The sequence below is a fragment of the Pseudoliparis swirei genome, chromosome 14 (assembly GCF_029220125.1).
Source record: "Pseudoliparis swirei isolate HS2019 ecotype Mariana Trench chromosome 14, NWPU_hadal_v1, whole genome shotgun sequence".
Lineage (NCBI taxonomy): Eukaryota > Metazoa > Chordata > Actinopteri > Perciformes > Liparidae > Pseudoliparis > Pseudoliparis swirei.
Genome location: NC_079401.1, coordinates 8,553,541 through 8,568,499, shown reverse-complemented (window position 1 = coordinate 8,568,499; position 14,959 = coordinate 8,553,541). Strand labels below are relative to the sequence as shown.

At 48.7% G+C, this 14,959-nt stretch overlaps 2 protein-coding genes across 3 annotated transcripts in view; both read right to left on the bottom strand.

Annotated features, from left to right (window-relative positions):
- filip1l (filamin A interacting protein 1-like) overlaps window positions 1-14,959 on the bottom strand; it is a 78,834-nt gene that overhangs the window by 29,025 nt on the left and 34,850 nt on the right. For both annotated transcript variants that reach the window (XM_056431573.1, XM_056431572.1), the window contains exons 2-4: window positions 3,091-3,412; window positions 2,676-2,849; window positions 2,396-2,574 (exon numbers count right to left, since the gene is read on the bottom strand). In XM_056431573.1, coding sequence (XP_056287548.1) covers window positions 2,396-2,574; window positions 2,676-2,849; window positions 3,091-3,402 — 665 coding nt within the window. In that variant the 5' untranslated portion in view covers window positions 3,403-3,412. The remainder of the gene's footprint in view (window positions 1-2,395; window positions 2,575-2,675; window positions 2,850-3,090; window positions 3,413-14,959) is intronic.
- Window positions 12,632-14,309, bottom strand: LOC130204806 (cysteine-rich venom protein-like). The gene is made up of 5 exons (XM_056431773.1): window positions 14,193-14,309; window positions 13,990-14,084; window positions 13,431-13,513; window positions 13,086-13,204; window positions 12,632-12,640 (listed from the first exon to the last, which is right to left on the bottom strand). The coding sequence occupies exons 1-5, from the start codon at window positions 14,307-14,309 to the stop codon at window positions 12,632-12,634; spliced, it is 423 nt and encodes a 140-aa protein (XP_056287748.1).

Below are 14,959 nucleotides of genomic sequence, written 5' to 3'. Positions count from 1 at the left end.
TTTGTTATGAATCATAACTCAGAGGATGCAGGTGGTCATAAAGCCGTTTTCTCTGCAGAAGAACAAAGGCGTGTTTGCGCCGCGAGTGCGTGCGTGTGTGTGCGCGTGTGTGCGTGTGTGTGTCTGTGTCTGTGTGTGTGTGTCAAGTTGTCGTTAACATCTGTTGGCGGTTAAGATGCCGCTCTCGCTCTCACACCCCTGCTGCTCCCGCAGTACCCGGCGTGTGATGAGGTCATCGCTCACGGCGAGCCAGTTAATCAGAGGGGAGCCCGGTTCACCCCCCCCCCAGCCCAGATTAAGGGCTTCCAGGGTGAGACGCAGTCGGAGCCACCGCCCTGCTCTGCTGTAAGGTCAGAATAGGAGGCAAGTTGATCGTTGTGCTTTCGAAGAAGGGAAACGGCGTTCTCTCCCAGTCGCACAGCTTTCCAGACAAACGGAAACGATCACGTCCGTCACACAGCGACGCGTTAACGGGAGTGACATCATCGGGCGCCTCTCGTACCGGACACGTCGAGCCGCGGCCGCCGGCCTCCAGACGCAGAGCGCTGGTCCAGCTCTTCTCAAACAAGTGATAACAAGTGGAGTTTTCCTCTCAAAGTCAAAGCTATTTTGGTTTTTCCCTCCGTTGTTCTCGCCCTCTGCGATGATGCTCTGGAAGGAGAGCAGAACAGGAGCCGGTTGGAGGACTGAAAGGACTTCAGCTCCTCGGGGAGTCTTTGTGTTTACCTCTGGACTGCACTTTAAAGGATCATTCAGTTGGCTAGTTTTTAAGCTTGGGTCCGATTTAGTTTTGTCCTGGGAACACCGGGACGTCACTTGATTGGAGCGTTGTCAAAACCCAAGTTATGCTAATTATCAAGCTGACGCTATACCCCTGTAGTTCAGTTCATGCTATGAATGCTGCAGAGTGTGATTTAAGGAATCATGTTGTTAAACCCATTGGCCAAAATGCATTCTGGGATATTGTCTGGTGGTCGTATACATGATGGGTATCAAATAAAGTTCTGGTAAAAGGTTCTGGCATCAGTACCAGCTCGTAACCTTTTGGACGAACCAATCAGACGACACCTCATAACTTTAAACATGACATCATGCTGATGTCTTACGCAGCTATGTAATCACAGAACACCCCCCCCCCCACACACACACACACACACACACACACACACACATATTTCTATGGACTTTTACTCGCGCTGAAGGCTGCTGTCGAACCTGAGACTGAGACTTTACACCCTCGTCCACTATTTCCATGGTAACCTGGCGTCGAGTTGAACAGGCAGAGGGATTGATGCCTCTCGGAGACATTAGCGTGAGTTTTTCTCCCCCCCCCCCACCTCTTCTCTGTCGTATGAATCTTTTTACTTTTTTCTCTCCCGCGGTAATGAGCCCGGCGCCGGGCGGAGGCGTGTTTCTCATGGCAGCCTCGTCCTTCCCGTCGTGGCCGGTGACAAAGCGCAGGCTCGTCGTCACGCGGTCCGCCGGTCCAACTCAAACATTCTGCAACCAAGTGATGGACGTCATGAAGTGTACCGTGATGAAATGAAGTGTGTGTGTGTGTGTGTGTAGTGCTTGATAGCTTCAGCGTGATCTTGATTTGTTGTTCCAGAGCTAAACGACGATATGTAAACGAATATGTTCCACGTTGTGATGGGAACGTCTTTCGTGTTGCATGCATTGACTCATAAAGTTGTTTCATTCTGACCCGATGGTGGCGCTAGATGAAAAGTCGGAGCGCCGGCGAGGTTATTACAAAATGACATCTGGTTTCTAGGCCGGCGTGTGCGGGACAGAGAACTATGTTTTTATGATGTTGGACCCTTTAGAGAATGACCACATTATATCACCGCAGCATTAACAATGCTGATCTTCAAGCGCGCCTCGCTCTGAGACTGGAGGCCGGCCATCGAGGGACGTGTGTTTGTATTCTCTCCGGGTCACACACGGCCGCAGTGCGTCCACAAAGCCGTACACAGGAAGCTCGTCGGTGTGTCTCATCTCAGACCCAAACGATCCGTCGACACCCGACTCGGCCGGCTGGACCGCCTCCAGTGAAAGTCTCTCGGTCGGCTCCCGCTCGGTGCCGAGCCGTTCAATAAAGGGCGATCGTAAAAAGGAAAGGTCCGGGTCGTGGGAAAAACAATAATGGAATTCTTGAGGGTGTTGTTCCCCCCACTGTAACCCCCCTGAAGGACACTTTGATTTATCGCCCCCATTATATGGGGATTATTAAGACATTGTTGGCAGTCCGAACGTTGGAGCCGACACAAAGTCCTCCATCCTCATCCTCAGCCTTCATCCATTCATTCAGAAAGTGTCGTCACCAGATGTGTGGAGGCGGAGCCTCTGGTGGCGTTGCCTTGTTGGCCGACCGCCACCTCTCCCTCCCACTGACCTCTCGCGCTCCTGCTCCAGCAGGTTGGTGAACTCGTCGCTCTTCTTCATGAACTCCCCGTGGTTCCTCTTCTCGTCCTCCAGCTTGTAGAGCGCCTGCTTGTGCGCCTGCTCCACCATCAGCAGCTGCTCCAGCATCCGCCGGTGCGTCTCCCTCTGCTTCTCCACCAGCTTGTCCAGCTTGCAGGGGGGGGGGGGGGGGGGCAGAGAAGAAAGAAGAAAAAAACAAACACCCGTCACCTCTGGACTGCTCCGCGTTGGTCGGCCGCTCGATGTGTTACCTCCACCATGGGCTTCTCGTAGATGTCCTCCTGGAAGACGTCGGCCTCGCCCTGGATGGCGTCCCGCTGCAGCGACTGCAGGACCGTCTGCGGCGTGACGAAGCCGTATTTGGCCTCCAGCAGGGCCACGTCCATCTTCTCTGCCCGCAGCACGGTGATCACCTCGTCTCTGGCCTGCAGCGGGGGAAGCACAGGGGGATTTGGTTTCGACTCGACGCTGTGAGACCTGCGGCAGGATTAAGTTCCAGGGGCAGGAGCGACCTTTTCAATATCTATCGGGGTCTCGCTTAAACCTCGTTCCTGTCACACAATCACATTGATTGCTTCCTGCAGCCTCAGCTGTCGGCCATCTATTGATTTGTCAAGCGCCCCCTGAGCCGCCGTGTCCGACTCCACCCTCTACAGTCTGGATTACCTGCAGCTCTCCCTCCAGCAAGCTCAGGAGAAACACGAGGTCATCTCGGGAAAGGTCCCGGCCCTTCTCCTTCTGCCCTCCTTTTGCAGCTCCGCCGGCGCTGCTGCTCCCGCTCCCGCCGGCGCCGTTCTTGTCCGTCTTGCGGTTCCGCCGAACGGTGCCGGTGTCGTCCGGCGGCTCCCGGCGCCGGCTGCGGCGCTCGGCCTTTCCCGAGGGCTCGGATCGCTCCGCCGATCGCTTGCGTGCGTCCGCCCGCTGCTGCGCCGCCTCGGCCCTGGGTTGGTCCTCCAGGCTGCTGCTCCGGGATCGCATGTTCCTCTACCTGAGAAGGAAGGGAGGGACGAGGGATTTCATCATTTCCCGTCTCGTGCATGATCTAAAACCGAGGATCTGTAATGTGCCACATTTTAATCCATGACCTTGACCTTGAAGGGCTTAAATCCTCTCGGATGCTCTTACACTGTCAGGTGTCATCGATCTGTGATCTGCAACTTGTCCTGCGACACACATTGACGTCTTATTTATATGTCAAACAAACCGCAAGGAAAAAAGACACAGTCTGCACGTCCGACCAGAACTTTTAGTTTGTTGCATGCCGACTGTGCAGATAAAAAAGCCCGTTGTGTCGTCATCCTGTGAGTCGGGCTCAATCTAGACCGGCTTACGACATCCAGTCTCACATCGGTCCTCCACACAGCGGCATGTCGTCATTGGCCGTCGTGGTATCATGAGTCAGTCAGGAGAGCGTCGCCACGACGACGAGGTGCCACCGGCCGCAAAGCACCAATGTGCCTCAAGTTCCTCTTTGTTTTGGACCCCAGACCTCTAAGTCCTGTCGTCACGAGTCCCTCAAAGTTGCCAACCGTCATTCGCAGCTCGTGAATTATTTTTTTCCCGATAACGTGCCACTTTTTTGACGATAGAAAGGCGCCTTGAATCGGAGAACTTCGGCGCCTTGGTCTTCTCGGTGGTCCGGAAGAAAAAAAAGAAACCGCTCACGTAAGAGTAGATCAAAAGCACCATGGCTACCGACCAAGGTTTGTTTGGAGCGGACAAGCGCGTCTTTGTGTCATCTGGTTCACGAGCGGGCCGCCTCGGTGACTCACTGATTTAGACGAATCACCGGATGATGAATGGATGACCGCGGTAAGCTGCAGACTCACAGGCAAAACAACCGTAAGCTCCTTTGCCAAGTGATGTATGACTTCTTCAGCGTGATGCTCAGCTAAAGTAAATATATTCGAAAAGGCAAAGCAGGACTGGGACGAAAACATGCTGCAACTCATTCGTACGGCGTTTGATGTGAGAGGGAATAATCGGCCCGGAGGCATGACATCACCCATCCGCTTGGAAGCATATCAAAATGTTTCCAGCTCACAAGTCGTGGTTCTGGCTGGAGACACAATTTCACAAATCACTTCAGTTTTTTCATTCGTCAACAATTAATATCTGACAGGCAACACACACAAAAATACGAAGACTTTAGATGCACTTATGAAGATGTTCAACATCCTTCTAAAAGCTCATGAATCATTTACTTTGATGAAAAAGTGGAGACATCTGTGGGATTATAAAGGGCTTTATAATACCTGGAATATCTAATTAACCGAAATAGATTACGTAACGTGTAAAACATCTTCATCAACAGTGTTTTTTAAGAGTGATTATCATCAGTAATAAGATAAATCATGAATTCAGGTGATTACACACCGATGAAAATACACAAATATATATGGACCTCAAAGCAAAAGATCTGGATACTTCTTCCAGCACTTTAATATTTGACCTCTCCAATCTTAATGCCCTAATTGGACCTGAGAAACTAGTGCAGAAGACTCCTGTGGTGTGAGTGCCGCCTCTGTGTGAGGCCCTCTGACAGTTTATGAGGAAGAAGGATGGCCGAGTGATTGCATCGTGCACACTGTCGGCCGGGCGCCACATGATTCAGAGCTGAGGTCATCCCCTGCAGCCCGAGACAGACTCCACGTCGACGGACTCAGAGATCTACACAGACGTGAGCTGTTTGCACAGATGGAGGTGATGGACACATAGCCTACGTAAAGGATACACAACAGTGTGTGTGTGTGTGTGTGTGTGTGTCCGACCTTCATCAGAGCAGGACGTCACTCCGCTAGATATATAATTAAACCCGCTATCAGAGTCTCTCCTGCAGCCGCTTGGCGTGACGCAGCGAACACACAGATGCTCCACGCCGACGCACACAAGAAAATACGGATTTGAGCGGAGATTGCGCAACTGATCCAACGCCCCCCCCCGCCGGGAGTCCCAAGTATCACGTATCTGCAAGATCTCCGAGATGGATCAGAAATATATCACGTAGTTCATGAAGCGGTTCACTGAGGGGACGGGGGGGGGGGGGCACGGTGTGGATTGGACTCGGCCCGCTGCAGCGTGGGATCTCTGGTGAGGGGTCCTCATGGTCCTCATGGTCCTCATGGTCCTGGTTTTGAGTTCTTGGTTGCAAAGCGGTGAGAATACTGGCACGGCGAGCGAGAGTTGAGAACATCCTCTTGAAGCTTTTCGGATTTGTTCACGGAGCGTGATTTTCTATATTTTTTGTAACCGTGGTTGAAAACCCAAAACACATTTCTTTCATGACCGATTTATCATTTGAAGATTTTCCCGGAGATCCATCCAAAAAGCCTGAAGGTACTGAATGTGCTCACATTATTAGATTACAAATAATTAGCTTTTACAGATGTTTACCATGACCCATGACGAATGTGATGAGAGCCGAGCTCGTCGGCTCCGCCGTCAGGAAGAAGCCGCGTCCAATGAAAGCGCAGCTTAAGCAACGATGCAATTGTGTTAAATGACTTCTGAGCCTCCTGCAGCCCGGAGGAGTCAAACCGCCGGCTCTTTAACTGCTTGTGTACGCCGCGTGTGCACATATTTCCTCCATGCGTCGTCCACGTCGTCAGCTCGGTGAAGGTGTGTCGAGAAAAGTGCCAAAACACAAAGTTAACTAGAATGGGCACTCGGTAGAGCGCATACCTTCGCATATCACAAGATTGGGCATTGAATTATGAACATTTTGGCATTAGTTGCATGCCAATTGGACAAAAATGTATCGTGCTATGGTAAAAAAAGAGTTTGACCTTTGCATGACCTTGACCTTTGACCCGATTGATCCCAAAATCTAATCAAATGGTCCCCGGATAATAACCAATCATCCCACCAAATTTCATGCGATTCAAGAACATTTTGACCTGTTCATGGCCTTTGACCTTGACCTTTGACCCGATCGATCCCAAAATCTAATCAACTGGTCCCCGGATAATAAACAATCATCCCACCAAATTGCATGCGATTCGGTTCAATACTTTTTGAGTTTTGCGAATAACACGCATACAAATAAATAAATAAATACACGGCGATCAAAACATAACCTTCCGGCATTTTCAATGCGAAGGTAATTAGCCGCCATCTGCGGCGCGAGGCCTGGAATGACCCCGACGAGGCCTCACACGGCTTTTCTTTAGCAGATTGAACCAGACACTTTGACTTATTGATTTATTTCTCAGATCTTTTTAGTTGGAAACTAATATTTCTCACGAGTCTCCACCTCCGGGGGACATGTTTGTACCTGTGCTTCTGACGCAATAACCGCTACATCGTGATTCCCATCGTGATTCCCATCGTGGACAATGGCGGCGTGGAATGAACGGACTCAACCGGGCGTATTAATCCCATCACGCCAGCGTCGAGGCTCGAATAAACGACAATAATTGTTCACATTCGGTGCCAGAAGGTGATGTGATGATGAACAGGTGCTCGGATCTCAAGCAAGGGACTTGGCTGCTGCGCTCGGCTTTTGGCACGTAAGTCAACGCATTGAGAAGAATCATTCGAGCGTATATGTGAGTATTAATGAATGTGTTCTTTTTTTTTGACGGTCATCATTATATATATATGTGTGTGTGTGGACACGGTAGTTTTTTCTCTAAAATCAGGGATCACACGCAGAGCGTCTCTTTTTCGCTTAATCAGGACGACGGCGGCGCTCGCGGCTCCGTCAGCTCAGATGCTAACGCTCACACATTCAACTAGAACGGGCACTCGGTAGAGCGCATACCTTCGCATATCACAAGATTGGGCATTGAATTATGAACATGTTGGCATTAGTTGCATGCCAATTGGATAAAAATTGACTGCGCTATGGTAAAAAAAAGATTTTGACCTTTCCATGACCTTGACCTTTGACCCGATTGATCCCAAAATCTAATCAAATGGTCCCCGGATAATAACCAATCATCCCACCAAATTCCATGTGATTCAAGAAGATTTGACCTGTTTATGACCTTTGACCTTGACCTTTGACCCGATCGATCCCAAAATCTAATCAACTGGTCCCCGGATAATAAACAATCATCCCACCAAATTTCATGCGATTCGGTTCAATACTTTTTGAGTTTTGCGAATAACACGCATACAAATAAATAAATAAATAAATACACGGCGATCAAAACATAACCTTCCGGCATTTTCAATGCGAAGGTAATAAACACGCAATACAGCAGAGGCTGGTGGAATATCTGGTCATGAACTTGAGTATTGGACCATTTTAAATGTTCAAAAGTCTGAGGATCAACAGAATTGCATGTTCTTACGAGCTTTTCGCCGGTAATTCATGAAATAGTTGTTGAAGTATTTCAGTCCAGGGGCCCCAAAGGGGTGGCCCCGCTGCCAATCCCCCGGAGCTATACGCTCGGAATTAGCATTATTAATAGAAAGACAGTTTATTCATTCACAAGCTCACGTCCCCCTCCTTCCCCGAGGCCCTTCCATTACCGTGTTGCTCTCATTAGGCAGTCAGGACAAGGTCCGAGGCCAAAAAGCAAAACTGTTCCTGGAAGCAGTTGGCAGTTGGGTACTCGTCTAGCCGAGACCACCGTGGTTTCGCCGACATGGCTACCGGGTCAAAAGGCTCATTCATTTAAAGAGCTTCTTTCTTCTTCTTTTTTGCAATGAACTCCCCGAGCCCGCCTGCCAGCCGGTCGCTAACTCGTGAACCCTCGTAAAGTCCGTCAAGTCATTTCATCATCGCACATCTGAGCAAGAAAGCGACTCAGCTTATTATTTTGGGGCTTTTCTTTTTTCCACCACCGATCTTTTTCTGTTAGTGTTGGGACCCACAATCTTAAACCATGTGCCACACCCTTGCCACACACACACACATGAAAAGCATTTACCTTTGAGTGCACACTCTCGGCAAAGCTAAACAAGGTGCTGATGACATCACTGTTCACGAAGCGGAGGAAGGGAGGGTCGTTAAAGTCAGGAAGGTGAAAGGTGAGGAAGCAGGTGTGCTACAAAAGAAAATGCACCTCTTTTCTCCACACACACACACACACACACTTACTATGCATGGAGACACACACACACGCATGCAAACAGGCAGACGCACTCAAGAACAAATGCACCCACATCACCGCGTGCACACGCCCACCGCTGCAGAGATTACAGAGTGGATTCCTGCAGCCTGACATCATGCCGCTGTCAGCGTGATCGAGGGCGAGCGAGGCGCGGATCAAAAGGGAGCGGGGGCGAGGGCGAGATGGAGGAGCTGCACTCGAGCCTCCGGAGGATCCGCACGCAGCCCACTGTACACAACGTGTCCACTAAATCACCGTTTCTCGAGAGGGGACTTTGGAGTGTAAGTCAACATACGAGGATTAAATGCTTTCAGGTGGCACGAGTCGATTATGTAACGGTTGTAAAAGAGGAAAAAATCTATCCACTCATGCACAGTGTTGCTTTTTCAACTGATAAACCTGCGTCAGGAGCTTATTGATGCAACATGGATGGATACATATCCTAAAGGCGCTTACAGGGCGAGCACCCTAGGCCTGAGAGAATTGCTGTTTTTTTGTTGTTGACATGCCTTAAAATGAAGGACATTAGATCCTTTGTGAACTAATCTCACGTTTTTGGAGGAAGTTGGTTTCTTTTGCACGGAGCCAGGCGATGTGCACGAAAGAAAAGCAGCTCCTGTCGACGATCCACCCGTAAGAGAGAGGGGAAATGTTCTGCTTCTCTATTCTGTGAGTTGCAGCTCAGCTCCAGTCTGTCTTCGTCCATCAACCCCCCCCCCCACACACACACACACTGTCCATCTGGCCCGTGAAGAATTGATCTCCTGTAGGTTTTGTCAAAGGGGGGGGGGGGATCAGGTATGGATAATTCGGTTCAAAAGGCCCGCTGTCGTCCCGGCGCGTATCGACGTGAAGTCGTGAATCAATATCAAAATGTACGTCCGACGATCAGACGTGGCTGATTATTCACACTGTTCAAAGTGCTGGTCCGGTGTGATGAACGGGAGGAGGTCAGCGCCTGAGTCTGGACTGTGTAATCGAACATATAAACGTTGCTGGTGTTTGACAGTTTCTGGTGGGCGTCGGCCTCCTGCGGGCACAGAAAGCCCCCGTGTGGTGTGCATCTGCCCCGGTGCTTTGCAGTAACACACACGCTTGCATATCGCATCAGTTATTCACGGTTCATCAGTTATCCGGCCGTAATTCTTCCATCCATGCACGTCATTGTTCACAATCATTGAGGCCACACACAGAACGAGCAGACGACGGGGAGCCAGTCGAATGTAACGCCGGCGATGATTAAACCGCAAACTCACAGCGCCGCGAGGAGGTCGAGGGAAGTTCTGAGAACCAGAAAGCAGCACTTTTCCCCCTTTTTTGTTGTTGTTTTTTTGGCCCGGTGCAGTGAAAACATGCACAGAAAAGAGTTCCTACGATGCGAGGCGTTGAGACACAGGCAGACGCATTGCCTGTGGTTTCAGATACCATCAAGCAATAAAATATGCTGGAGGCCAGATGATCTGTCGAGGTCTCTGAGAGCAGATTGTAAAAAATAAACACGGCTCTTGTGTCCCAGTTATTAAACGGTGTTAAATGCATCAGTGAGGCTGGAGAGCGCCCGTCAGAGAGTGTGGCGTGCGGAGCCGGAAGGGCTTTCCATCATCTCCACGCTGGAGACGCCAGTGAGAGGTTTGCGGAAACAGAGCAGCGGTTGCCACGGCAACAGGTAGCGAGCAGCCTCCAGGCCCACGAGGGGTCGGACGAGGCGCTATTAAAAAAATAATAATAATAATAATGTTTCCTGGGAGCATTAGCGCTGCTGGAACCGTAAAGCAACGAGAGAAGTGGTTTTTTGGGGGGATTCCTCGGTTCTGATGCCCGCGCGGTAAAAAGAAAAGGCTTCGAGGCCTCCTCTCTGCGAGGAGACGCCATGCCGGGAAATATTCAGACTGGCAGGAGTTGTCCTGACGTACTACTTCTTGTCATTTAAGAGCATCTATTTTTCACAAGACGGCGCCATGTTGCCATTAACACCTCAGGAAAGGATGTGCAGAGGGAAGAAAGTGGAAGAGCATCTCAAACGACGGGGCCGGAGGGTTCTCCTCTTTGAAAGGTGTGTTTCTGTTTGTGTCTGATGACGGAGGCTCTCGGGCAACTGTCGGAGCGCCGCTTTAAAAGTTCTCTGGAATTATATTAAGTTGAATATCTTTGGGGTTTTGGATAACAACAAGTTTTTCAATCTCGGAGAAGAGCTAAGTCTCGCAAGCACACACACACACACACACACACACACACTCACACACACTTGTACACATTATTTGGTCTGCCATCAGGATGTCTTTCTCATGACCTCATGGCTGGCTCCAAGCGCTGCGTTTTACGGTGTGTGTGTGTGTGTGTCTCTGTATGTGTGTGTGTGTGGGTAACATCTGTAATTGTGCAAGTCTTCGCTGTATATTAGTGATTCAGGTCGAGCCAAGGTCTCCACATTCAACAAGGTCACGCTGGTCCGACGACCTCTGAACCAGAACTGGGACCAAATGACCTTCTCGCGGGGCCAGTCCTTCTGTTTGGATTGGACCACGTGAAGTGGACCCGGTTGTCTCGCTGTTGCTCTTCCACTCCATGTATGGCCTTGCTGGCCTGAACTGTCAGCCCCCACGCGCGGCCTGAACACGCCCAATAGATTTAATATCCTGTATCGCCCTCCTCTCCTTGGCAGGTGCTCCGTCAGACTGTAACCGTGTCTGCTGTGGAGCAGGTGGTCCTGAGAGAGGGTGAGGATGGGGCTTCAGTGAGCCGGCAGCTCCTGGGCAACGGTAACTTCATCTGTATCACACCTTCAGAAGGGCCATCTGGCTCCGGCTGCTGCGTCACTGTTTAGACTCGACAGCGGCGTGAAGAAATATGTTGTATAATCCATGGACAAGGGATATATTTCATGGGAAAGATGAAGAGCCAAAAGATGAGTCAACAAAAGCTGTGATAAAGCAACAAGCTGGTGAACATAGTGGAGCATTTAGCTCAGGGGTGCTCACACTTTTTCAGCATGCGAGCTACTTATTATGTGACCAAGTCAAGGCGATCGACCGACGACGACGGGGTGCTAGTGAGAGCGCGCGAGCCGAGAAGGATTGTTGACGGGGGGTGCTAGTGACTTTTTTTTTGCTCCGTCCCAATGCAGCGCACGAGACGGCGGGCAGAGGACTGTTAACGCGACACGTAGAGACAGAAATGACATGCTGCTGCTGTAATGTGGCGCTATAGAGAAAGTGACAGGGGGGCGGGCCAAATTGTTTTATGTCATGCGATCTACCATACAACGCCGCGATCGACTGGCAGGTCGCCGCGATCGACCGGTCGATCGCGATCGACGTATTGAGCACCCCTGATTTAGCTGCTCACGCTAACTATGTTACTCAATTAACTCAACGTAAACTTTTTACCTGAAACTCATTTCTTTTTTTTCAAAGTATTAAAACTGCATCAGATCTTGTTTTTATATATATATATATATATGTATATATATAAATGTATATATATGTATATATAAATATATATAAATGTATATATATAAATGTGTATATATATATATATATATATATATTTGTTCAAATGTGGTCCTACTTTAAAATTAAAGAAACAATAAGTATTTAGTATTGTTTTTAGAATAGCTACTCTATGTCCCTCCCTGCCCACGATGCCCACACCTTCAAAATAAAAAATGGAATAATGATCACAATATTGATGATAACAGTCGTAGTCATACCTGTGATTAGGAAATGTAAGTAATGGGGGGGAAATTAACATACATAAGTAGATCTTTCTTTTACTTTCACCACAAAGGTATTCAGTAATCAGACAACATCGTTTTCCCCGATTAGGCAACATAAAATTTAAAAAACAGATTGCTTTCCCCTGTTTTAAATGCCAATCCCCTTCCCCCCCCCCCCCCTCCAAAGTGTCCCGTGTGCCCAGCATGACAGAGCCACAGACAGATCCGATGGTCGGACGGTGTAAATATCTGTCAGCACACGGGCCACCGGGGGGGAAGAAGGCGAAGCCACCGACATCCTGACGCGGCGATCCCCTCCGCTTCACCCCGAACATGCACACGCGGACACAACGCCGTCTCATCCACACACAGCGGTACGAGGCACAGAGACTTTGCTTTTACCAAGAAACCCGGAGCCGTGAAGACACGATCACACCAGCTGCAACACCAAATCCAGCTTTAGAGAGTTTCCTCACCCCTAATTCCGGCTCCCTTTGCTCCAAACGCGTCTGTGAACTCATCTTCGGCCTTATTTGGATCTCATCGACACACACCTGTAGAGCCGTGTGCATCTCGCATGTTTGTGTTCAGGACCTCCACATCTGATTCTTCATGTCACTGATTTATGTTCTCATGAAAACACCTTTTTTCTTTTCTTCCTGTGGAATCCAGGCTCGAAGAATTCCACAGGAAGCTGAAAAAAAACTTCCCGTTACTTGAGACGACAAACTATACTCTGAGCGCGTGGTCAACGGTTTAATACATGAGGCTATTTGACCTATTTGACCTGTTCAGAAATCAGCAGAGGGACACAATCTTTGCACATTAGCATATTTTATTGAAACTGCCGAATGAGTCTGAGCCGCATGTGATATTTAATAAACCTCAGTGGTGCACTGGCAGGAGGCGGGACACCCTTTGGACACAGCGGTGTGTGCGCAGGTCAAGTCCGTCTTCAGCTGCCCACAGTTACCGTACAGGTCGTTGTAGGGACAGGGGTTGGCTGCAGAGACAGAGAAACATAGAGGCATGACGGTGAAGCAGGACATGACCCAGGAGAGCTCCACATCCGTCTATACGACACATCAAGGTCAGCAATGTAGCGGACGGAGCTAACTACTTAGCCGCCCTGTTAATGCAGGGAACACCTGAATAAGTCTTGAAGAAACTTCATAAATAAACAAAGTAAAAACGTGAAGGAGAAGATGAAGTCTGTGTTTGACACTTACTGCACAGATTGTCGTCGCAGGCGTCGGGGCAGTCAGCGCAGGGGGATCCGGATTTATAGGGACGAGCATACTGGAGGTTCCCTCTGTAAAATAGGCCAAATACATAATCAACAAAACTGCAATGCACACACACACACACACATATATATATATATATAATATTCTGTGATGTGTAAAAGAGTTTCAGAGAGCTTTTATTTCCTGCATCCTCTAATATTGTTATTTTTGGTAAGAATAGCACTCGTGTTCTGAAATGTACAAATAATAGAAATCTTTTAATAAAAAATGCTAATACAAAAATACATTAAATAGCACTCTAAGTAATATTAGTGCCGTCACTTTATTGCATAAGTATAATCAGAACAATTTTGTAAAAATGTCGAATTACGTTTCAATGCAGAAATTCCTAATCATTTCTTTGACATTTATTTGACTTTATTTTTTATGTGTGTGATCTTGATCCGTTTCACTCAACTGACAAATAAATATTCATGTCAATATTCAGTGAAAAGTGCGAGAACATGCTCTCTTCAGGAGATAAAACATGTGTTGTACTCACGGTGGGCAGTACTGGCAGACGTAGAAGTACTTGTCGTAAGAGTTGGGGCAGTAAGCCATCGCACAGCCAACCTCGTGGGACCGGTACCAGACCACCTGGTCGGGACAGGAGAGGAAATCAAGTCTCCAGGACCTCATGTGCAAAATACTGTTCTCCAAGATCAGAGTGGGTCTATATATCAATGCGAGGTCCCCTTGCTGCACCTGTGTGAAGTGTCCCACGGCGCTTCCGTTAGTGGACCCCACTCCGTAGCGCCAGTTGTTCACCTCGTCGTACCAGTCCTGCACCACGTCGCTCCACGCCTGCTTACCGATGGACATATAAATGTTCTCTCCGCAGCCGCTGTCTGCAGATATTTAAAAAACACGCTTTATATGCCTCTCCGATGTATTGCTGCCTCCACTCGGCGTTACTGCCGTTCTTTGTTGAAGGAGTCAAAAGATGACATCATTCGGTTGAGCGACAACTATGTGCAGGGTTTTTCCTGGGTCAAAATGGGTCTTCGGTGCTCCCCAAAAAAAATTTGCTGTATTGATCAGACAAGAAGACACGCTTATCAACTCGATTACTATTGATCAAAACAGAATGAGGGTTCGGCTGTAGCCTCCTTGAAACATACTATTGAGAACTAGAGATGCACCGATCAGGTTTTTAGGTGCCGATCACCGATCACTGAAATCAGTATCTGCCGATCCGATAATACCGATCACCGATCACGGTGTCGATTGAAGCATTCTATTTATTGTGTAGCATTATTGCGATGAGGACTATGAGGAAATACATATATAAAGCACCTCAAACATTAAAGAAATTACAGATTTCTTTAAACATTTAGGACTTTTACTTTGAAAAATGTCCTAATTGATACATTAAAATTGTTTGATTGCTATTGTAGGGGATTTCAGATATGTATGGAACACATCTGCATCATTCATTTCCTGGAACTCTTGGGGAAATCTACAGGACTGTC

Bases quoted from the DNA above. Each gene is read 5' to 3' on its own strand.
- LOC130204806 (XM_056431773.1), bottom strand. From the start codon at position 14,309: ATGTCCATCGGTAAGCAGGCGTGGAGCGACGTGGTGCAGGACTGGTAC. The intron at 13,514-13,989 runs GTGAGTACAACA...CCTATTTTACAG, and splicing joins GTCTGCCAGTACTGCCCACC to AGGGAACCTCCAGTATGCTC. The intron at 13,205-13,430 runs GTAAGTGTCAAA...CTGTCTCTGCAG, and splicing joins CTGCGACGACAATCTGTGCA to CCAACCCCTGTCCCTACAAC.